Below are 25,454 nucleotides of genomic sequence, written 5' to 3'. Positions count from 1 at the left end.
CTAAACCTTTGCGGCTTTACCCTTTTTGGTTTTTAGGATCAGACTTATTTTTGTGGTCTAAGGGACTGCTACTTCAGACCCCCTGCCACCTCAATCTTTTTCTAGTATATGGTCCCATGGTAGCCCATATGACTTCTATTTTGCACCCTATTTTGGCACTACAGTGATTTTATCATCCTACATTGATTTTAGAGAGTAGGCTGGTGGCAGCTCTGATTTAGTTTTGGCTTCTCTAGAAGCGTAGCGTGATATAAAGCATTCATAGCCCAATGTATCTTTTTGGTGGCCATTGGGATTCTAATGAATTTCTTTTAAGTCCTTCTCTCTGCCATTTTGTTTTTGGGTCATTCTTTTGTCTGGGGAAATCATTAAGCAGGCCAGAATGGCCTTTGTGCAAACATGGTGGGCTCCCTCTGAGCCCACCCTGCGACCCTCATGGTTTGTTTTGACAAGTCCCTAGCCCTGGACAGGCCAATAATCATACTGTGTGTATGTAAACCTGGGTGTTTGATGATCTTTAGCGCCAACCCGATTCAATGTTCGCTATAACCTTTGAGTACCCTTGTGTGTGATTGGGGGACTGACATAGGCTGTTCCATTAGTGTTGGGCTATATTTAGATGCTACCCCAACACTGCCTCATCTATGCTGGATATATGCAGAGATTTCTGCTAGTTTACTTGCCTTATGAAAAATGTTGCCACAAAGCTGCTTCTGCAATTTTAGGATCTGGTCTAGTTTTTCGCTGTTGGCCGTCCTTATTGGGCTGCAATGCTATGCTGGAGCCTTTTCTGGGTTCCTTTTAGTACAGTCTTCCTGAATAACGACCTTTGTCATCTTCCTTGTAAGAAGCTGCCATTGTCCAGAAGGATTGTGGTTGGACACATACTGTGCAACTCTTGTTCATCCGTGCTGTCCTGTGTTTCCTATACTGCAGTTTCCTTTGTGGGACTATTTTCTGCTGGATGACCCATCTTTTGCACAAGAGACTGGTACTTGTGAGAGAGCAAATCTGACATCTGAGTTCTGCACTTGGATAGAGTTCTTTTCAATATGACTGTCAACCAGGATCCAAATGAAATGAAATATTGTAATTGTTTTGGTGGTATTTAGTTAGTGTAGGGTAGAACATGGTGTTCCTCAAGTTCTACTTTTACTTCTACCACTTCTACCACTACCATAGTACTGGAGAGTACCTATATTCCAGCTTGCGACCAATTTGGTTAAATCATGTAGCCAACTTGACAAAGGAGATGGGGGGGCTATTATGAGTAGAGCCGAGACGGTTACAAGGTGAGTATCTTGTTTATGTAGTAATGGCTACAGAAGAATGGCCTAAGAACCATCCGCTTGCCTTGCTTCCCAACGGTTTTCCCCAACACTTCACCGCACACCAGTTCCTGAGGTGATCTTGAGGGTCAGTTGCACGAGGCATAGAATCACAACAAAACCGTCCTCCTAACCATGTAACAGTGCTGTGTTCAACCCAAGACACATAACCAGCAGGAGGCACTAGCGATCCCATTCATGTAAAATATTTGCTATCAATGTCTATGGCCTAAGAATAGTATTAATACAATGAGCAACAGAACCATGCTAAAGAAAATGTGAATGTGCAACATGTCAATGTCTTTCTATAACCCGTGTTCAGCACAACCCACATGTAACCTTCCCATATTTGACAATAAATAGGACACCAGGATACGTTTTAGTTTAACACATACTCCTGCAAATATTGTGGGGATCCACGCACTCAGGTGGAGCGCCCTCCTAACACCCTTTTCCGCAGTTAATCCCTCTACTGTGCATATCCGTGGCATTGGAATTTCCTCACGATTACTGCCCAGACTCCATTGCAATTTCACTTTCAGAACCATTTAATGGGGTTTCCTTCGCCAGGATAAAGCAGTTTTCCACCTAATTCTCCTTACCACTCTTTGCACACAATAGTTCGCACAAACTACCTTGCTTAGATGCCATCTGTTACCATTCTTCGGTATAACTCGACTATGTCCAGCTCCAACAACTCTCATAGGAGGCAAATACTTAGGTAACCCTCTCATCCTGTGACTGGGATCTCACCCAAACATAATCGCCAAAACTTACTTCTACGGCTTTCACCTCCAGCTTGGCGTCATGCTACTGCTTATTGTGATATCCGATGGTGTCATCACTCCTTTCCTGGCGGTAACCTCCTCCCATGTGGCCAGGGAACGGCAGGTGCTTCCTGACACTGGGTGGCGGCTATATGAGGGAGGATCACATGGGGGGAGATGGCCTCTGGGGAGGTGTCATGGCATCATCGGTTGAGAACTGGGTATTCCCCTTTCCCTTTCGTAGGATGAACCTCCCATTCCTAATACTCTTATGGCATATTGTCATACATCTCCTCATCCACCTATGAACGTTATTGAAAACCTTTTCCCAAGACCCATAGGCTAACCTTCAAACTCTGATCCGCCTTTTGCAACTTATGAAAACACCTTCTCAGATTCCACATACACATCATACAGGGCTGACTTGCACTTGGAAACCATTAAGAATACTTATCCAGGTTTTTCGTGCTAATTTTCCAGAAGGGACTTCATTCCCATAACTACGAAAATTCTAGGACAATGAAGAGTAATAGAGTAATGCAGAATGAAGGAGGCCACAAGCACAAGGAGCACTCACCGGTGGCCGGAAAATTGAAAACGCAGGGAGTGGATGTGTGCTTCTGGCGGGAGAGGGCTGCTCCGCTCGGTGCGGACCGAGAGACTGAATTGTTGCTACACAACAACAAATACCATTATATGGCCCCTAATGCAACCATAATTCACTCACTCACTTACATGCTCTGCTCCTGGGTCAACATGTGCCAACCCAAGTGATGTGCGTGTACCAACCGGACATACAGAACAAAAACAGTTAAGGATAAACAGTAGTGCCCCCAGACTGCTTACTGTTGTCTCTAATTTGATTTCAGGGTCAACAAAAAACAAAGCCTCAAACTGTAAACATTATTTTTAAGACCAGATTTTTCATGTCCATGAGTACGACAGATGTCGAGAGCAGTGCATGGTGCTGGGTGAGTTATGGTTGCTCTAGGAACCATAACTGATGAATGTGGTTTTTATTACCACTGCTCTAGGTCAGGTGTAAAATATTGATAGTTAATCTGGGGAAGATATTCTTGCTGAACATGTTCTTTCTGATGCAATCAATTTATTTCTATTTCTTTCTCTTAACATGGATTAAATGTTTTACTAGCCTGAGCGTTGCCCACACACATTGCAACTATTCGTACAGCAAAGCACGTTCTAACCAAATCTTTGGAAATGTCAGTCTTTGACAATAAAACAATGAGAGAATCCAGCAGCTTTAACTGAATGTTTAATTGTATGATCTAAGCACGGGGGACAATTTCAAGTTGCAAGCTACTAGCCAGCCATAAAAAGTCACTCGCCACCTCAATTCTATACATGCACACAGCACACCATTTTTTTTTTTTATTTCTTTATTGGTTTTAACAACATAAACAAAGCCATTATCATTTATCAAACGGTATACTTTATTAGAAATAAAAGTCCTCTTCCTCCCTCCCCACCCTCTCCCAAGACCACGGTTAATTCCCAGTTCTCCTCGAATCTGTTTCCTGGATTGGGCTGCCCATGCTGCTTGAGGTGCTATCTGCTGCCCTGGGATGGAGCAGGGGCACCGTTAGCGCTACCCAACGGTGCAGCTCCTCACTGGAGTCCAGCCTCTGTACTTGAATTGCGGTTTCCTATGCTGCAGTTTCAGCAGTAATCCACTTCGTAAGATCACCCCACCATTGGGCCTCATTCAAGCTCCTGGGGCTTTTCCATCCCATGGCTATGCGCTTTTTTGCCGTTATATATATTAGGTCTCTGAGTTTGTTTAAAGGCTTATTTTCCCTATTGCGCCTATATCTGCCCAGGATACAGGCTGTAGGTTCATGCACCTCCACTTCAATGTCTGCGTTAGCCACTCTATCCTTCACTTGTGTCCAGAAAACTCTTATTACTGGACAGCCCCAGAACATATGGGTCATTCCCGCCTTGGGCTTGATGCATTTGGGGCATACTTGGATTCCTGCACCCGTGAACCTCGATATGACTTCAGGTGTGAGGTAAGCCCTGTTGGTGATATATAGTTGGATGAGCTGCAAGCGGGCGTTTCTGGAGATTTTTTTGTGATAATAAGATATTTCCTCCCAGTCTTTGTCTTCGAATACGAGGCCCAGTTCGGTTTCCCACTTCTTCTTGCATTTGAGTTCGTCCCCAGTCGTGCCCAGCAACAGGGCCTCATAGATTTGTGAAGTCTCGTGGCCTCCCTCGGCGGTGTCTAGCATTGTTTCTATGCACTCGTTCTCCAAGGCCTGGTCGACTGCCTCCGGCCATCTGTTTTTCACGGCTTGCACCACTGCGCTGTGGAGCAGGAACTGCCCTGCTGGAAGACCTGTCGCTTCGCTGAGTTCCATGAATGTTAAGGTCTCTTGTTCTTGGATCAAGCCTTTGGTGGCATATAATGACGCAACTGCAAGTTTCTGTGGCCTTCGGTCCGTGCTACATATGACTTGGTGCAGCCTGCGCAGGTTCTCGGTGATGGAGCGCCCAGGTATGTATCCTGTTTGGTCTTGATGATTCAGCAGGGGGGATTACTCTGAGCAATCTGTTTACAAGTAGGGCAGTTAGGATCTTGCAATCTACAGTTAACATAGAGAGGGGCCTGTATAAGCCACAGTCCGCTCGATCTTTACCCGGTTTCAGTAGGGGGATGATCACGGCCTCGCTCATGGAGTCCGGAAGGGTGCCACGTTCAAAGGCTTTGTTAAAGACCTGGTCTAATAGTGGGGCAAGTGTTTCCTCGTAGGTCTTGTAAAACTCCCCCGGGAGGCCGTCCGAGCCCGGGGTTTTACCAGCCGACAGTGGTCTAATTACCACATGAACTTCATCAGGAGTGACGGATCGTCTAGGGCTTCGGCCATCTGCGGATCTAATTTTGGTAGCTCGATGACGTCTAAGACATCCTCGATCTCGGTGTCAGGAGAGGGCGGAGGCTCAGAGTAGAGGTTGCGGTAATAGTGAGAGAAGACTGAGTTGATTTCTTTTTGAGTGTGTGCGGTGGTACCATGTGGTTTAAGAATGTGGCAAATGGGTGACCTGGGAGCTTCCCTCTTATAGAGCCAAGCTAAAAGCTTTCCGGGTTTGTCTCAGAGGGCATGGGTTCTTTCTGTGTGCTTAGTGTAGCTCAGTTTCCCAAGGGATTCCCAATGAGTTAGACAGGTTTGTCTGAGTTTGGTAATTTCAAGTTGATGTTCAGGGGTTGGGTCAGCTCTGCCCTCAAGCACACTCAGATCTTTCTCTGCACGCTCCAAAGAGGTTGTGATGGATCTCTGGGCACCCACATCTGCTGCGTTCATCTCTCCCCTCATGACCACCTTGTATGCCTCCCATGTTGTGCTCATGTATTTTACGCTATGCAGGTTATTTTGCCAATACTCCTCGGTGCTATCCTTATACGTTCCCGGAATGCTGTATCGAGCAAGGCCTCTGCTCTCAGCCTCCACATGGGTACCAGGGGTTTAGGCGGGGGCACCTCCCAGGCAACTAGCAGGGGGGAGTGGTCGGACAGTACCCTAGGCAAATAGTGTGCATCAACGAACATGGCCTGATGTGCCTGACTAGCAAAAAGGTAGTCTAGACTAGTGTGGACAGCGTGTGGTGGGGAGAAGGAGTATTCACGTTGTTCCGGGTGCAGGTCCCTCCACAGATCTCTGAGTAGCAGTTGTTGAGTTAGTTTGGATAGTATTTTGACGGGGGGAAGGGCGATCGTGCATGTTGTCCGATCTGTCCTTTAATGGGTTAAGAGTGCAATTGTGTTCGCCTCCCCACATCGTGATTCTGTCTATATAAGGGCTGAGTCGCGTGTATAGGGAGTGGAAGAAAGCAGTTGCATCATGGTTAGGTGCGTAGGTGCTAATTAGGCATAACTCCCTACCCTCGATGGAACCGCATACCAATGCCATCCTACCCTCATTGTCCATTTTTGTGCTAGTTAGCCTGAAGGGGACAGTCTGGGTGATCCATATCAAGACCCCTCTGGCATAGGAGGAGTAGGAGGACCCAATTAAGGTCCCTCGCCATGTTTTGGCCAGGGTATCCAGTTTCTTTGCAGTTAGGTGTGTCTCTTGGAGCAACGCGATTCCGACCTTGCATCTTTTTAAGTAGGCATGGATTCGGCGCTGTTTAACGAAGCTTTTCAGGCCTCTGACATTCCACGTTACGACTTTTATTGTGTCAGCCATGGGTATCGTGCGGTTTGTCGTAAGCTCCAAGTGGTGCTCGAGGTCCTGCTGGTGATGAGTTTCATATGGGATTTTCCGGTGGTCTCAACATTTCCCAATGTAGGTTCCCAACTTTTGTGCTAACGCCCCGTTTCCCACCCCCCCCTACCCCCTTCAACTGTAAACTCCCCAAACATAGAACAGGTCCAGCGAGGTTCCCCTCATTATGACAGTCCCGTTTCTGCTCCGTTTGACCACACATTGGTCTCCGGGTGCCCTGCGGGTGGGTATATATACCCAGAAGGAAACTTCCAGAGGGTGGAGTGACCTTTGGCTCCGGTGTCTCCGTGCAGAGGATCCATTCAGCTGTGTGGAGGCTCAGTTTGCCTGCAGGCAGGCAGTTGCGAGTGGAAGGGTCCTGCCATGCGTGGCTAGGAAGGCTTTAGCGCGGTCTCCGCTTCTTCTCCTCGACATCAGGAATTTGTTGACCGTCCATCCAGTCTCTGGCTTGTGCAGATGTGTCGAACAGGTGGGCCCTATTGTTGTGTAGCACTTTAAGTCTGGAAGGGTACAAGAGCATATAGCGCAGTCCAGCTGCTTTCAGTCTGGCCTTTGTGTGTATGAACTGCGCTCTGTTCATTTGGACCTGGAAGGTGTAATCGGGGTAGATGACAATTTTTTCAGAATTTCTTTGGATTTGAACTCCTGATCGAGAAAACGCCAGTATCACCTCCCGATCCCTGTAATTGAGTACTTTCGCTATCACTGGTCTGGGTGGAGCACCAGGCGGTGGTTTCTTTGCTAGGGAGCTATGGGCCCTTTCGATAGTGAAGCCTTGAGAGAGCTTCTCTGCGCCGACTTCCTGCAGCAGGAGGTTCTCAATGTAGTTAGTAGGGTCAGGGCCCTCAATGCCCTCCGGCAGCCCGAGGAGTCGTATATTGCTCCGGCGGGCCCTCCCTTCTGCCTCCTCAGCTCTGTCCTCCAGGTTCTTCACCCTTTGTTGAAGCGCATCCACGTCTCGAAGGAGATGGGTTTTGGCTTCTGTGTTTTCTCAGACTTGGGTTTCTAGTGCTTCAGTTCTGCCGGTCAGAGACCGGACGTCCTGGCGTAGGAGGCCCAGGTCTGTGGACATCTTGTCAGGCGGCGACATCCCCTTTCTCCGGGCGCAGATGACGTGGGCGGGAGGCCACTAGCGAGGGATGCGGTGCAGTGTTTCGCGGCTGCAGCTGCGGAGCCGGCCGCGGTAACACTGCGTAGGAATGAGGTGGTAGTGTGGGCCCAGCCGGGTGCCGCAGGGTGCTGGTATTGGGTACACAGGGGACCCTGGCACTGTCCCGTTAGTTGGCTGCACCAGCCTCAGGCAGCAGGGTGGGTTAGTGTGTAAAGGGCTGTTTGTGGGATCCGGAGAGCGTGTCTCTACTGCCCGCTATTCTGTATGCTGATTGCATCCGCTGTGAGGAGTGTTGTGTGGGCCAAGGTGCATTGGCTGCTGTTAATGGATGGCGTCCCATGCGTCTGTGGCGTCCAGCGCAGCCAGGCCGGGGAGGTGTGCAGGCCCGACTCCCCTAGTCCGCCGGAGGAAGCGTGTGAGAGGTTACAGTGCGTGGGCACGGGCCAGTATGGGGAAGTTTAGGGTCCTGCCACTCTAGTGGGCCCACCGTGCGCTGGATGGCGTATCACCAATGCCGGTAGGTATCCCCAGGGCGCCTCCTCAGCCAGTGACAAGGGAGGATGTGGGGGATCTTCATGAGGGGGGACCGACGGCCCAGTTGGATGTCGGTGCGGCAGGCCGGTGTCTGTGTTCCCCGCGCCCTCTGCCTCTCTAAGGGCCACGGGGGAGAAAAATAAGCCGTTCCTTTCCCGGCTACTCAGGTTAGTGCTCTTTCGTCGGTGTTGGCGTATTAGTGTCTGGGCCGGCCCCCCCTGATGCCCCCTCACCTCTGCGGCGCTGGCTTGCCTCTGGTCTCAGGAGGAATCCAAGCAGCTCATCGAGGTCGCCCGCAGCCCTTGGGCATGCACCTGTCCTAGGCAGGCCGCTATGGTCTATGGGTCAGGCTGGTCCACCCACGCACTCTGGTGCTAGTGCCGAATCTGCAGCCTGAGGTCCGCTTTCTGGATGGCGGGCGATATCTTAGTGGCGCGTGTGCGCTCCAGCCCCTCCAGGGGATCAGTGCGCGGGAGCCGCCATTTTGGCCTTCCTTCCGGCACTTTTTGCTCGCAAAAGTAAAGTGTTTGCCGGCTCACCCAGGCTTGGGAGACGGCTCGCCGGGCTGCTAAATGGTGTCCGCAGCAGGTGGTGCAGCTCACGGGCTCCAGGGACACCTCTGAGTCTTATAAAACAGCTTATTTTGGCACATCAAGCGGAGCTCACCAGAGACAAGTCCTCTCTACATGGCAGCTAGCCACGCCCCCCTCCAGCACACCATTTCTTAGTCGCCAAGAGTCTATCACTAGCCAATGACTATTGCAAATTTTGCACCCCGGTAAATGATAACTGCAAATCTTGGTAAATGATAACTTTCGTCACTTGAGATAATCATTTTTAATGGCTTTTAAGGGGAAGTTACTGTGATTACTACCAGTTTCCATAGGATACTATCAATGCTACAGTTCCATGGTGGAGTAAGCCAGGCTATGTAGCCACGGGACTGTAGAGAGCAGTCCTACTTATTGAGGATAGTAAGTGCATGTGTTTCTAACAAGCTTACGTTTTCAGCATGCTTCATTTGGTGCTTTTTAAAATCTTTTTAAATCCTGTACTAGAAAGTGAATTCCAATATGTGGCTTTTCATTTCCTTTTATTTCTTATTTACGTTTTGTTTACCCATCCAAGGCCGATGTACTTTAATCTTAAAATAAGTTTCCATTCTCTATCCCATAGGAAGCCATCAGAGAAAGCTGACATTGATGAGGTCATTGCTGCTGCTGTCCTTACAAGCCTGTCCACAAGTCCCTTGCTCCTGGGTCAAGTTATGGGCACCTGCACTACAGGTAAGAATTGGGTATTTCTGCAGGTGAGCACATGACCACTGCCTCACTCAGTAATGCAGTGTTCTGCAACCCCTGGCTCTCCTAATTTTTCGGACTATGACTCCCATGCTTCCCACCATGAATTCTTCTGGTTTGGGCTGCTGGGAGTTGTAGTCCAAAACATGTGGTGACCCAAAGAGTGCAGACACCTGTAGTAGTGTTACATACCTTCCTTCTGCCTTAAGCTTAAGGGGAGGAAAGATAGCCCAGGGGCAACGCGTTTGTCTTGGAAGCAAGACAATGCAGCGCAACGCAGGTTCGAATCCCGATCCTGTGCTTAGAAACTACTTCTGGTATTAAGCATGTTATAAATGAACAATTATTATAAATTATTATAAATAAAATTATAACATTATTATAAGCTTGTTCTGTCCTCTTGTACCAGGATCGATCTTTGGTGGATAGTTAGTCAGTAGAGTGTGGGAGGCTGCATAGAATACTAGCCTAGCTATTTGTCCTTCGTCACTCCAAAGGCTTCCAGTCCCTCCTGGTGTTGACTCATTTCCTTTTAGTGGGCTTTCCGGCAAAGTAGTGAGAAAGTAATGCCATATTTCCCCACCTTCTCCAGCATGGGTTCTTTAAAAGATTTGCATGCTGTATGAATGTTTCCCGTCACCAAGCTGGGAATTCTCTGTAACATAGAGAAGTTTATTTTAAAATGTATTTAAAAAAAAATGTGCTGTCCCTCATATGCCCTCAGCCAATGGAACAGAGTCCCTTAGCTCCGACCCTGGAGGCCACCTTCAGATTTTCTACTGCACATTGTGTTGGGAGTCCTCAGAATCTCTCTCAATATTTCAACATTTTTGTCTATATTTGTACAAGGTTCTTCATTCCAGTGTTGGGTTGCTCCGGCTCCCCTGGCCTTCGCCTGTCAGAGCGGATTCTCATTTTAAGTGTGAGGCCTTCACATGTCCATGGTGGACGCCAAACGGGGTCTTTTTAAGGCCTGTGCCACCTGTGGCCTCAAGAATCTCTATGTGGAAGACCTCTATGAAGACTTCCCCTGCCTGTATCCGGCACACAACATCAGGACAGCTCATTCTGTTAGTTGTTCTCGAACAAAACTCTCAGAGACCGCCACTGCAGTTTAGTGGCTTGGCTCGATGACACGGGTGGCCTCTGACTCTGCTTCAGTCTGTAGTCACACTTGCCTCAGGCAGAGCAGACCAGTCCAGCATGCTTCCTTTTCAAAGAGGTCAAGATTGCACGAGGATACCTCTCGGATTAAATAAGGTTAAAACTGTCCAGGCGCCTTTTGCCAAAGTTACCTCGACGTTGACTTCAGCAACAGCACCAATGGCTGCTTTGGTGTCTAAAAAAAGCATTCCCATCGACTTTGTCAACAGGCCAGGCCTTCTTCATAGTCTGTGCCTCCGTTGACGGCGCAAGGCAGAATGTCATCGAGTCAAGTCAGCAAGTCTTCGTCCATGACTCTTTGAGCTAGTCAGGGCACCTCTTCATTGACGCATGAACGATCTTCGAAGCCCACGTTGACTGCCATCAGCAAATCTGTGACCATGACCCAGTCGACAAAGTCTTCATCCACGACCATGTCAACAGCACAGAAGGAGAAGTCATCTACCCCATCGATGTCTGGCAAGATTTAATTCCAGCAGGCACGCGCCTCAACGACTATCGCTACTCAAGTTTCGTCTGCCCTACTGCTCTATCCAGACCTCCACGCCAGTTTCCACTGGCTCTAGGTGTCACCCCAGCTATTCAAAGTTCGTCAGCGACCCACCCGAGCATATTCTCCAGGATACAGACCCATAGGAGCCTGTTGGGGTTTTCTCTGAGGGAGCAATGGACATTTAGGTTTGGCGACTGTGCCTACAGGTCCTCAGTCGATCATGCCTATCCCTGAGTTAGTGCCGGCATCTGAGGGCTGGCTCCTCCAGTTCCAGCTGGCCCACCACCACGACAACCACTAGCGATGTCTCATTGGACATTCTAACCACGCTGCAGCAGATGCCACCTGGCTCATCCGAACAACAGCAAGTACCATGTGGAGCATGGGTTGCACCTCCTTGTCCTCCAAGAGCACAGCTGCTGCCTGCCCCGATGTAATTTTACAGACACTGAATTATAAGATGTTTCACAGGGAAATGCTTCTACGCACACCACATGCATGGATGAGTTCAACAACCTGGTGCCAGCTGATGGTAACAATAACTTCAGGGGAGAACCCAAAGTGCACTCCTTAGACGGAATGGATCCCTACCTTTGTTTTGCGAAAAGCAAATTTTAGTACAAAGGAAGGTAAGGCAATGGTTTGGTCAACAGTTACTGTCCATAAGTATCCACTACATGTGTTTTACACAAAAATATCTTTTTATTTCAATACATTCAGCATACAAAATCTCTACGAGATAGAGAAAAAATTCACATCCTTTATCAACATCAAAACACTCTAAAAATATACTCATTACATATAAAGACAAAACACTTATACACAATATTATAAAAAAAATAGAAAAACAACAAATGGATTTCTCACATCAGTACATAACTCGGCCTATAGAAAGAATCTTATTAGGTCTTGATTTAAATCATTTATGATCTCTAATTTCTAAAAATCTATTGTTTATTCTAGACTGTAAACTCGACATGTTTCAGTCCTCTGGGTGGTAATGGGACTTTCTTCAGGAGTGAACTTTAGTTGTGTTAAGAGTGGATGTATTGCTGTTTTGAACTCTTCTGTTAATTGAGCTTCAAGCACTGACAGGGAAAGTAACTGTTGACAGAAAACCAGAAAAAAGAAGAATCAGCACTTAGGCTCATATTCTTTAACCACAATTAATGTGCGGGCGAGTATCAGGTTAAACCTAATTTACCTGAGTTCCCGAGTGTAGTTGAGCCCTCAAGGGGAAGAGAAAAAGCCACTGAAGTTGGACAATTTTCAAATGAAGAGATACATTCTTCTCCAGGTTCCTATGAATAAATTCACAACATTTAGAAGGATCAGTGCAAAAAGACTTTTGTATCCTGAAAGGCGATTTTAAATTTCCTAGATTTTAATGTTAATTTTCAAAATGTTTGTAAAATGGCATACCGCGTTCAATTGGAATGCCTAGATTGAAACGAGTTTATATAACTATTTGCAACAATAATTTAATATCATGCAAGGAAATCCAGGCTTCTTACCTCTATATATTGAGGCTGGATAGTTCTGGTTTCTTGTTACAGTTCGAGCGGATGTAGTGCTTGTGGTCAAGGATGTCGCAGAAATTAATCTCTGTTTGGTGAGGCTGGATAGTCTTGATCTCTTGTTTCTAGACGAGCTAAAATATAGCTCATAATTACAGGTATCGCTGGTATTAATCTGTTTAAAAGAGAGTCATACACAGACTCTGGTCATCGTTCATTCTTAACTGTTTCAATTCCAAAAAACATTATTTTAAGCCTCTGAAAGGTGAACATTTATATATTATTCATTTACTTTTGGCTAACGGGTATAATGAGATATAGGATATATTATTATCTCTATCAAAGCCATCAGAGTGTTAACTATCTTCATGCCGATGTTCGTTATTAAGAAATGAATGGAGGAATACGTTGATGTGCACACTCCTTCTTCAACAGGGCTAATTGGAACGGAGATCAAAGATACCTACGGAGCGGCAATCACTTTTAGTAAACATATCCTCTTACGAACCCACCATCATAGAAAAACAACTATTAGAAGGTCTAGGATATGTTATTTCTAATAAACATGACCCTTTTGTATTTCGGACTGACTTCTTCAAATTCATGAGAAAAATTTGCCAACCAAAGTGATAAACCAAACCCTAGCATGATTAACCACTCCGGATTGAAGAATCCCTCAACGTTTTGTCCCCGCACTTATGCTCTGTCACCTGAATCAATTCTGTTTGAAAAAAGAGTTCTAACAGAGGTCAGCAAACTTGAAAAACAAGAAACACCAATGTATCAAAATCTGACCACTGCTGAAAAACAAGCAATGGAATCCTTAGTAAGGAATGATGATATCATAATAAGAAGAGCAGACAAAGGGGGAGCAATAGTTATGCTTAACAAAAAGGATTATATAGAAGAATGCCAGAGACAACTTGAGAATACAATATATTACAAGAAGTTAACAACTGACCCCACGAAAGAACTCAAAAGCCTGATTGATCTGAAAACGACTAAAGCCCACGAAAAAGGTTGGATCAGAAAACAAGAGTGGCTCTTTCTTAACAACCCAGAACCAACGATACCTAAATTCTATTGTCTACCTAAAATACATAAGTCACTTACAAAACCGCCAGGTAGACCGATAGTCTCAGGGATAAACTCGATCCTAGAACCGCTATCCAAATTTGCGGATCACTATCTAAAGGGATACGTGACGAATATGAAGTCTTATTTAAAAGACATCAAAGAGGTGATAAAGTACGAAAATTCTCCCTACAACCCACAAAACTGTTTTTTGGTAGGCTTAGATATAGTCTCCTTATATACTAGTATTCCGCAACAAGCGACATTTGAAACTATCGAAGAAATACTGCTCAACAGAATAGATAATGACCTAGTCCCTAGTTTATTTATCCTCTAGTGCGTAGAAGTAGCTTTAACACAAAATTACTTCGAATTTTTAGGTACCTTTTTCCAACAAGTTGAAGGAACGGCCATGGGAGCAACCATGGCCCCAGGTTTAGCCAACCTATTCGTTGAGTATTTCGAGAAAGAATTAATTTACACAAAGAATCCATACTCTCCTAACATAATATCGTGGGCAAGGTATATTGATGACGTCCTCATGGTTTGGACAGGCACGGCAGAAAAAGCAGAAGACTTCCTAAATTGGCTGAACAACTGTAATAGACATCTACAGTTCACAATGAACATTCAAAAACTCTCTATTGATTTTCTAGATCTAACCATCTTTCACGAAGAAGGTAAATTGCAAGTAAAACCTTTTCATAAAACAACCGAAAAAAATTCTCTTTTGCACTATGGAAGTCACCACGTGAAGCATTTAAGAGACAATTTACCGTACGGCCAATTTCTGCGCCTGAAGAGAAATAGTAGTCATACTACAGCATTTGAGGAAGAAGCAAAGATCTTAACATCTAAACTCAGACAAAGAGGTTACCTGAAAAAACTGATTAGAAAATTGGCTGAAAGAGCAGCCAATAATAATCGGGAGGCCCTTCTAGAAGACAAAATAAAACAGCCTCAAAAAGACCAGTTAGTATGTGTAAATACATTTTCTAATCTGAGTTTAAAAATCAGCCAAATTGTGAAAAAGCATTGGAAAATTTTCAAAGACTCGAATTCTGGATTGCCTACACCTATGTTTGCTTACAAAAAATCGACAACGATTGGCAATAGGGTAAGTAATGGTAGGTTGAAAGAAAAAATAGCAACCACCAATAGCCTAACTTTAGCATGGGGTTTAACCCCAGTGAAAGGACACTTTCCATATGGGAATTGTGCAATATGTAAACTTACAAAAAGATCTAAAGAAGTAAACATTGGATTACCAAAATGATGGCAACAAAAGCAAATGACAAATTGTAATTCCGAATATGTGATCTATATGATCACATGTCCATGTAATAAACACTATATAGGTAAAACCAACAGAAAGGTAAAAGTGAGGATGCTAGAACACAAAAGCTGCCTAAAAAATAAGGTGCTAACCGCACCACTAGTCAAACACTTCATTGAAAATAACCATCATTTTGACGACTTTAGCTGGACAGTACTACTAATGATTCAGGGCAACAACCACAATACTAAAAGTAAAGTGCTTTTTGAAAAAGAACAAAGGTTAATCTTCGTCACTAAAAGTGACAAAGAGGGGCTTAACGAATCGATAGAATGGTTAAAAATCTGAGATCCTTCAAATCTACCCTTATACATCCATTTTCCAATGTTAAGAAGGAGACATTTTAAAAAAACACAAACATCCCCTTCAAAATGATTGTTTGCTAGTGGACATTAATAGTACAAAATATGAACTGTTTTAGTTAGCTAATATCTTTATTAGGACTGAAATCTGAGAAAAACTTCGGTATATACTCTTAAAACCGACACAGAACAAGTTTGGCCCTTTAAAACAGCGACAGAACATTTAGTACTAAGAACACAAACAAGGGACTTCGACTAAATTCAAGGCATCCAAGAAGGCACTTCAAGATGGCGCCTCCACACGAGGCAAAACCAGCGTTCCTTGCTAAATTTCAAGTAGTCACAAAAAATAGCCTCACGAAGAGGAGGTTCGAGACAGGCAGCTTAATAAACATGGAGAATTCGGAAGGCCAGCTGATAAAGACGAGATCGCTATATAAATCAGGTAAGCCAGAACGTTTTCTCTGTTTAACGGCCATAAACATGTATTTAAATGCCACGCATTAATATTAAAACTGAATCAAAAAGGAGTGCGCACATCAACGTATTTCTCCATTCATTTCTTAATAACGAACATCGGCACGAAGATAGTTAACACTCTGATGGCTTTGATAGAGATAATAATATATCCTATATCTTATTATACCCGTTAGCGAAAAGTAAATGAATAATATATAAATGTTCACCTTTCAGAGGCTTAAAAGAATGTTTTTTGGAATTGAAACAATTAAGAATGAACGATGACCAGAGTCTGTGTATGACTCACTTTTAAACAGATTAATACCAGCGATATCTGTAATTATGAGCTATATTTTAGCTCGTATAGAAACAAGAAACCAGGACTATCCAGCCTCAATATATAGAGGTAAGAAGCCTGGATTTCTTTGCATGATATTAAGTTATTGTTGCAAATAGGTATATAAACTCGTTTTAATCTAGGCATTCCAATTGAACGTGGTATGCCATTTTACAACAATTTTGAAAATTAACATTCAAATCTAGGAAATTTAAAATCACCTTTTAGGATACAAAGGTCGTTTTGCACTGATCCCTCTAAATGATGTGAATTTATTCATAGGAACCTGGAGAAGAATTTATCTCTTCATTTGAAAATTGTCCAACTTCAGTGGCTTTTTCTCTTCCCCTTGAGGGCTCAACTACACTCGGAAACTCAGGTAAATTAGGTTTAACCTGATATTCGCCCGCACATTAATTGTGGTTAAAGAATATGAGTCTAAGTGCTTATTCTTTTTTCTGGTTTTCTGTCAGTTACTTTCCCTGTCAGTGCTTGAAGCTCCATTAACGGAAGAGTTCAAAACAGCAATACATCCACTCTTAACACAACTAAAGTTCACTCCTGAAGAAAGTCCCATTACCACCCAGAGGATTGAAACATGTCGAGTTTACAGTCTAGAATAAACAATAGATTTGTTTTTTAGAAATTAGAGATCATAAATGATTTAAATCAAGACCTAATAGGATTCTTTCTATAGGCCGAGTTATGTACTGATGTGAGAAATCCATTTGTTGTTTTTCTATTGTTTTAATAATATTGTGTATAAGTGTTTTGTCTTTATATGTAACGAGTATATTTTTAGAGTGTTGTGATGTTGATAAAGGATGTGAAATAGAGATTTTTTATGCTGAATGTATTAAAATAAAAAGATATTTTTGTGTAAAACACATGTAGTGGATACTTACGGACAGTAACTGTTGACCAAACCATTTCCCTACCTTCCTTTATACTATAAAAAGCCAGCTGATGGTAAACCTGATGATGTTCCTTTCTGTGACTCGTCCCCAGGCGAAATCGGTTCCTATCACACTCTAATGTAAAGGGCTACAAAGATGTTTGGCTTTATTCCAGAGAAATATAAAAAGGGGGGTTTTCTCTACCATCAGCGCGAGCAGCCCAGATAGTCTGTGGTCTCAACTTCAGTGCTGGAGGACATACAGGAGGACGGTCTGTTTATAACCAACCCCTCTTCAGCCCCTCCAAAGAAGGAGAGTTTCAACAAGTAAATACGGATTCTGCACCCAAGTTCCTCGGGTCACAGCCCAGTCCTGATTCAGTGGTCTCGGCTGCTGCACGCAAGCGTTGTCCAACCCCTCCTCGCCATGCTCTGTTCCCCCGATAAGGAGGGCAAGCATCTTGTTGCTTTCGTCAAGTGTATGACAGCCACCACCACCATCATGCTGGCCAATGCCATGGCCATCCTCTCACAATAGGACAGAGAACTTTGGTTCAAGTTTGGTTCCATTCTCAGAGTCCTACCAGAGGATAAGGAGAAGGCTTTCTCCCTGCTTCGCTTTGGATCACGCCAGTTCAGTCTCGGTCAACGTTGCAGACACCGGTTTCAGACAGCTGGGCAACGGTGTTTCGCATGCGAGGATGGCGTAAGGCCACCAACTTCCCACCAGAAGTTCAAATGAAGGTAGTGGATATGCCCTTTAATGGGGTAAATGTGTTTGGCAAGAAGGTGGACGAGACCATGCAAACCATCTATGTGGACAGCGAAACGTCATGTTCCCTAGGCACGTTGCCTGTCCTGTCGATTTGGAAAGTCCCGTTTCTCTCGAACATCAAGAGACTACCGACCCACATACCAGTCCCCGTTGTAACAGACCCAGGAATACCCGATTCCGAACACCTATAGGTCTAAGTCCCAGTCCAACCTGGAAACCAGCACCACTGTGGCTCCTTGTACACCAGTAGCCAGCCATAAACTCAAGAAACCTAACCTGTCTCTGGAACATCCACCCCCGCAGTCCCACACTTTCACACCCAGGTAGGCAGAAGGCTTTCCCAATTCGTCCACCTATGGAAAGCAATCACCACAGACGCATGGGTGTTGACTCATCCAACAGGTCCACACACTGGAATTTGTCAAGAAACCACCCACGATTCCTCTTGCCAAAGGTAGAAAAGCTTTGCCTCTGTAACTATAGGAAGTACAATCTTGCATGGTGAAAGGAGCCATCAAATACGCCCCACCAGGTCAGCGGAGACTAGGAGTATACTCCAGGCATTTTCCAGTCAGACGGAAGACAGGAGGCTGGCGGCCTATCCTTGACTTCTGGGTCCTCAACAAATTCCTCAAGGCCCAGACCTTCAGGATGGTGATTCTACAGCATGCCTTATCTCGGCTGCAAGAAGGGGATTTTCTAGCATCCCTGGATTTCAGACGATGGATATTTTCACATTCCTATTCATCAGAAACATTGCTGCTACCTATGTTTCAGTGCCAGGGCGCCACTTCAATTCAAGGCGCTGCCCTTTGGGCTTCGGTCAGCCCTGAGGGTGTTCCACAAAGGCCTGGCCCAGGTAGTTGCACACCTTCGTCGCTCAGGTGCACATGTCTATCGGTACCTAGATGACTGGCTGGTACAGGCAGAGTCCTTCCCCTGGCGATCTGCCATACCACAAAGACTATCCAATGCCTATAGTCTCTAGGATTCTCTGTGAACTTTAAAAAATCCTGTCTAACCCTGTCTTGGTGAGCACTCTATTTGGGGGCTCCACTGGACACCTGTTCTTGCTTGGCTACTCCCTCAGAAGAAAGTGTGCAAGCCCTTCTTGCCAAGGTCCTGTAACTCTCCTGTCAACCACCAAGATTCCTGTTAAGGAGGAAGTCTGTGATTCATCTGCTTCATTGTTGTAGGCTCTGCATGTGGCAGCTCCAGGAGTTCCTCAATACATGCTGACAGCAGGCCTCAGGTTCCTGGGAAGTCAAGATCCCTTTGACAAGGCAATTCAAGGATGCTCACACTGGTGGTCCATTTGAGCTCATCTCGTTGAGGGTGCTCCATTTTTCCTTTTACCCCTCAGTCCCCACACATCAAGTCACTGTTGCAAATGACGCCTTCCTGGAGGGCTGGGGCGCGCACACAGGGGATCTACAGGCCAGGGGTCTCTGGGCACACGAGGAGAAGACTCTTCATATCAATCTTCTACTCTTCATTTCAGTCTTCTAGAGTTATGTGCAGTGTTTTGGGCCCTAAAGTCTCTCCTTCCTCAATTCAGCAGTCGGGTGATCCAGGTCTTCACAGACAAAACCACTATGATGTTTTATGTATACGCAGGCAAGGGGGCACCGGGTCTCTTGCACTGTTAACAGAAGCCCACACTTGCAACATATTACTCGTTCCTTTACACCTACCGGGTGTTCAGAGCACAATGGAGGATTTCCTCTGTTCTGTCACAAATGGGAACTTCAGGAATCTCAACTTTGCAGATCTTCAGTCGATGGAGCACCCCAGAAGCCAACCTCTTAGCCACCCATGCAAACAAGTGATGCATGGTTTTTGCCAGCAGGTTCCCTCATCCGGTGAGTCTGGGAGATGCCCTTCCCCTGGGAGTGGACGTTCCTGTACCCATTTTTCCCACAAGACTACAAGGACATTTGGCTAGAGCCCACACTTCATCCATGCTGGCCTGTTAGAAAAGTAAATGGAAGTGTTTTTCATGCTGGTGCTGGTAAAGACGTTCTGCCATATTTGCTCTCCTTGGCTAAGTTGGACCTAGTGCATTCCTCCATCAAGGTGCATCTGGCGACTATCTCACACTATACTCTCTCCACTTCCGGGACTTCTGTCATCCCATCGTTTGATCCAGAAGTTCCTCAAGGGATTATTTTGTTCTTCCCTCCAGTCTGAGGACTGGCCCATGCGGCTCATGAGACCTGTTTTTGAGCCTCTGCATAAAGTCTCTCTCAAGTTTCTATCCTGGAAGAGTGCTTTGCTGGTTGCCATCACGCCGCCTAAGCATGTGGGCAAGATTCAGGATTTTTCTTGCAATCTCTGCTACTTAATTTTCCACAAGTCCAAGTGGTGCTAGGCAGTGGCGGTACATGTTTTCTTTGGTTTGCCTTCTTCCCCTGCGGAACACTCTGCATTCTCTCGATGTGGTGCAAGGTTTGAAATGCTAATTGCAAATTTGTTCCGGAAGACCTTTCAGCTCTTTACGAATTGTAGTATGGATGGAATGGGAAAATCACTTTCCAAGGCTTCAATCGCCAGGTGAGTTTCCTCCTGCATCTCCTTCTGTCATCAACAAGCTGGCAGGCCTCTTCCTGGCAAACCCAGGTCTCATTCTACGAGAGTCGTTTCCGCCATGACCGCTTTCCCCTCCAAGTCCCCTTGCTATACATCTACAGAGCTGTGACTGGAGATCAGGGCACACCTTGTTGACAGGGAGTCCACAGAGGAGTTGAGGGTCAGCCAGGCAGTTCTGTGTAACCTGTTTGCCCGAGGGGAGTGTCCCGTGGGGTAAGTGTTTCTTCAAGGAGCTTGCCTCTGCCAATTATGGTTATGTGGTACTGCTTTGTAATCTATTGATACAGCATGTGAATCTATGAAAGATCTAATGCTGGAGAAGGAATACGTTACTTAACTGTAACTCCTATTCTCCAGCATTGAAATCTTTCATAGATTCACATGCGACCCTCCCGCCTACCTCGCAGGCTCTTATTGGCTCATATTGTCGTTTTGTGAACTAAAACAAATCTGAAGATGGCCTCCAGGGGTGGAGCTAAGGGACAAGTTTCCATTAGCTGTGGGCAATATGACCCAAATATGACTCTACTAGAGCACTAAAGTGATAGCAGTTTAAATGTTTTTTTTGTTCAGTTTTATTAGGAGATTTAACCCAATGAAATCAAGCACCACCATTACTTTTTCCATGCATCGTGTCAGATTGACATTTTTTCCCCTTCCAACCACATCCCAACTCCCCCTCTCCTACCTCTCCCAACTTCGCCTCTAGGTAGCCAAACCATGTGTCCCTTTAAAGTCCATGTTTCAAGCCCTGCGGTGGGAGTCATTCTCTCATGTGTATTGAGTTTTATTTGTATTTTTTTCTAGGGTTCAGTTTTACCTTTCACATTCCCATGTACCTTATGTGGATTGGTCCTTACATCACTTTTCCCATTACTAAGCAGATGTTTTGGTGTGCCCTGACCACAGCCAGTGGCTCATTCATCATTATGAGCGGCTCATTCATTATTATTCTCATTTTGTACATTGCGGCAGACAATTCCATTTACCTCGAGGGGGTCTGGCTGTGTAACTGCCCGGTGAGGTGTTCCATTTTATATAGATCCCTGGCCTTCAGGGCCCATTGTTGCTCCCCAGGAAGGATCTGCCTCTTTGACCCCCCTGCCAAACTGGCCCTTGCCGCCAACAACAAATAGTGGGGCAATCTCGTCCTGTCCCCTTCTACCACTTCCATCCCAAACACCACCAACAGGGTGTCTAGACTTCGTTCCACTACATCCAGGGCTTTTATCGATCCCAGGACCTCTTTCCAGAACGTTTGTACTTCCCCACATGCTCACCACATATGCCAATAATCTGCCTTTTTGCCCCATTTTCTCCAGCAGCAGGGGTCTATTCCAGGAAACATCTTAGATAACCTTAATGGGTCCCACTGCCATCTGTACAGTAGCTTAATGCCATGTAGCTTTTACTGACAGGCAATTGATGTTCGATGTGCATTTTCACATAACATTCTCCACTGGCCTGCATCCAGCCCTACTCCCATGTCCTTCTCCCACCTTTTCTTTTTCTACACTTCCATCTCCCCTCCCTTTGCAGTTAGAAGGGTCTGATACAGTTTCGGTACTAGTCCTTTCGTACCCCTCGCCGTGCTCGGCATCATTTCCATGTCTGTCAATTCCCTCTGCAGCTTCTCCTTCCATATGCCGGACATTAGAACTCCCTTGAGTTGCAAGTATTTAAATACTGAGATTTTACTGATGCTCATATTCTCCTCTAGTTTTGTCACGTCTATAAATCCCCCCCTCTACCACTTGTCCCACCCTCTCCAGTCATGCCTCGAACCAGTCCTGAAATCTGGCGTGGTTCTGGATATGATTCCGTATTGGGGGGGGGGGGCATATATGACTCGTGGGGGATGGCCAGGTCGTGATTCGAATCCTTCTTGACCCACCATAGAGCCCTGAGTGGCCCCATAATTTGGTGTTTATCTTTCTCGGAATTGCCGTCTGTGGCGCCTAGTGCCATTCCCCCAGTTTGACCGGCCTCCATTGGTGACTGTTTCTGCTGGTCCATCCTAAGGTGGGGGATCAGGGCCCTAAATTGGGCTACTCTATAGTAGGTGCACATGTCTGGGAGCCTTGTTCCTCCCACTCTTTCGACTGCACCAGCACTCTGTTCGAGGCCCTCTACTTCTTCCCTTGCCATGTACATTTGCAGATTCTCTTTTTTGGTTCGGCACAGGAACATAATTCGGGGGAGCAGCATCATCTTTACAGCGTTCAATCTGCCCAACCAGGATATTGTAAGTCTCGACCATGTCTCTAGATCCCTGAAAAGCCTGTGCAGCAGCAGCTGGGGGGGGGGGGTGGTGTTTGGGAGGTGACATGGTTTGTGGGGGTCGGCGGGGGTGTGAGAGAAGTTAACTTTTGTATATCCAGGTCCTTGGGTATTTTAACCCCTAAATACATTATACATTCATCTTCTATTGGGATCCCTCGGTCACTCCATTCCTCTTTTCACAACTGCTTCTCCTCCCAAGGCGATTTGTTCACATTAACTCTGAATCCTGATACCCGTCCGTAGCCCTCCACTGTGGACTGACGCAGCTACATCTGATACGTACAGCAGGACATCATCAGCTTACATGCTTATTTGATAGCTCTCCTCCCCCACCCTGATGCCGCATATCAGGCCCTCCTCCCTCACCTTCATGCCTAGGGGCTCCAATGTTAGCGCAAAGAGCAGCGGTGATGGAGGACATCCCTGTCTAGTACCTCTGCTGAGTCTAATGACTCTGCACATTTTCCCATTCACCATTATCCATAGATTGCTCTAATGGCCCAGCACATTCTGTCCCCAAAGACTACCTTCCGCAGCACTGTGAATAAAAAGGTCACTGCACCCTATCAAAGGCTTTTTCAGCATCTAAACTCAGCAATGCATAATCACTTGGTTCCCCAGAGACATGCTCCATGAGATCCAGGGTATTCTGTATCACGTCTGGGCACTGCCTGCCTGTAATAAATCCCATTTGATAGCGTAGTGTATTAGGCGTGTCATTTTCTCTTCGAGTCGGGTTGTCGGAATGCGCTTGAAAATCTTCATCAACATTTAATAGTGAGATGGGCTGGTAGGAGGGGCAGTAAGCGGAGTCCCTCCCTTCCTTGGGTATCACCGTTATCAATGCCTTGCTAAAGGCTGCTGGGGCATTCCCTGCCTCTAGTATGTTATATAGTTTTACCATATGACTCAGGAGTACCCCTGCAAATCTCTAGTAGAATCCTATGGTATAGCTGTCTTTCCCTGTGGCTTTTCCGTTCGGGAGGCGAGTAATCGCCTCTTGCGCTTCTTCTATGGTAATCTGGCCGTCTAGGTGGGCTACCTCTGTTTCCGTGAGTCAGGTCATATTACCTCCCCTGCCTCCGCAGTCGCTCTGGGACATTCGGACTCGTAGAGTACCTCATGGTACTGTGCAAAGACTTCTGCTATTTCTACCAGTGCATTTGTGGGGCTCCCTCTCTGGTCCTCCAGGTTCTGCTTTCTGTGCCCCAAGCCTCACTGCCAAGAGTGCGTCCGCTTTAACCCCCTTTTTGTAAAACTTCTGTTTGAGGTACCTAAGCTTACCCAGGGCTTCCCCTACTCTTAGTGCTTTCAGTTCTGCCCTTTTTGCCTGCAATGCTTCCCGCATCTCTTCCATGTCTTCAGGCTTGGAGTGCATCCGTACCTCTCCCTCTATTATTTCCTTACAAATGTTTTCCTCTTGAAGCCGCCTCTCCTGTTTATTTTGTGTACCCTCCCTGATCAGAAGCCCTCTTCAAGTGGCTTTCCCAGCATCCCATACCCCGTTCATGTCTATCGCCCCATTGTCATTTATCTTGAAATACTCAGCTATGTCTTTGGAAGGCCGGTCCGCAAATGTAGGGTCTCTCCAGAGAAGCTCACTGCGTCGCCAGCTGCTATCCGTCCTGTGGAACCCGTCTATGTCTAACGACATACGAACCATATAGTGTTCAGTCCCCCAACCCCCCACTGGTCTAATGTTGCAGCTTGTTAATCTAGCCCCCTGGTCCCTATTCATTAGCAGGTAATCTATCCTGGTATATGTCCTATGCAGTGCGGAGAAGAAAGTGTATCCCCTCTCGCTTGGATGTTTTAACCTCCACACGTCCACGCACCTCTATTGCCTGCCCCAGATGCCCGAGTTTTTCTACCTTTTCCGGGCTCCCACCCTCTACCTCTGCCCTTGTGTCCAACACTTCATTTCCCAAAGAATTGAAGCCCCCCCACCAATGATATACAGTTTGGATGATGTCTAGGGCTTTCAGTATAAATCATGCCTGCCCCTGGTTAGGGGCATAAACTGTGGCCAACACTACCCGCGCCCCCACTAGGGTATCCTGTACCACAAGTAGCCGTCCTTCCATAAATTTGGTTACTACACATCCCTGCAGTCGGCATTGCTTATGTAAGGTCATCCCCATCCCTCTGGCCTGTAGGCACGGTGGACTTGTCCAATGCCTACGCCTCTCAAACTCTGTTCTTCTCCCATTACCTGACGCGTTTCTTGCAAGAATAGTACGTCCAGGTATGCATTCCGAAATTCCCTTGCCACTAGGGTTCTCTTCGTCAGTGAGTTCAGTCCTTTTACATTTAAGGTACCCATGACTAGACTCCTGCCCCCTTCATTTGGAACCGCCCTTCCACTCCTCCATCGTCCATTGACTCCCACCTTCTTTCATCCAGTCTGTTGCAGAGTCTACTGTTGTATTGACAGACTTGAGCTACCCTGGGGATCATCCCCCCCTGTTAGGCCCCCCCATTGAACATTATAATAAACTGTAACGATAAACAGCTAAGCACTGAAAAAGTTGCTGAGATGCCCTCTTTCCCGCAGAGGACTACCTTGGATTGAGGGGAATCCCCTCCCTCCAGCACTGGTTCTTAGTACCTTTCCAGCCCACCCGGACACCTCTTAGACTGCTCAACCGTTAGCCAGTTCCTTTGGGGGCTCTGCCATCCTGCGGCTGCTATGGTGTCACGGGGGTCCTGCGCGGTGACCGGCCATTCAGGTGTATATATTTTCTCCCAGTCTGTCCTCTATTTCTCCTCTGTGGTCCTGGGGCTGGTAGTTCTTTCCCTATTTGTGGCGTGTCCATCAGGGTCCTTTAGCTCTACTTCCATGTCTGAGGTGAGGTGGCACTTGGCCTGTTCCGCCTCATCTGCTGAGGTTTTGCAGTATTGTACTGCTTCCATTTCGAACTATAATGAGAACAGGTACC

General features: G+C 46.1%; 1 protein-coding gene across 2 annotated transcripts in view; it reads left to right on the top strand.

Annotated features, from left to right (window-relative positions):
- The window catches only part of SLC2A4RG (SLC2A4 regulator), a 403,131-nt gene that overhangs the window by 118,295 nt on the left and 259,382 nt on the right, over positions 1–25,454 (top strand). For both annotated transcript variants that reach the window (XM_069650877.1, XM_069650878.1), the window contains exon 3: positions 9,167–9,276. In XM_069650877.1, coding sequence (XP_069506978.1) covers positions 9,167–9,276 — 110 coding nt within the window. The remainder of the gene's footprint in view (positions 1–9,166; positions 9,277–25,454) is intronic.

The sequence above is a fragment of the Ambystoma mexicanum genome, chromosome 3p, assembly GCF_040938575.1.
Source record: "Ambystoma mexicanum isolate Mex_15411 chromosome 3p, UKY_AmexF1_1, whole genome shotgun sequence".
Lineage (NCBI taxonomy): Eukaryota > Metazoa > Chordata > Amphibia > Caudata > Ambystomatidae > Ambystoma > Ambystoma mexicanum.
Note: the sequence above shows the minus strand (reverse complement) of the source record. Positions and strands in the feature narration are given on the sequence as shown.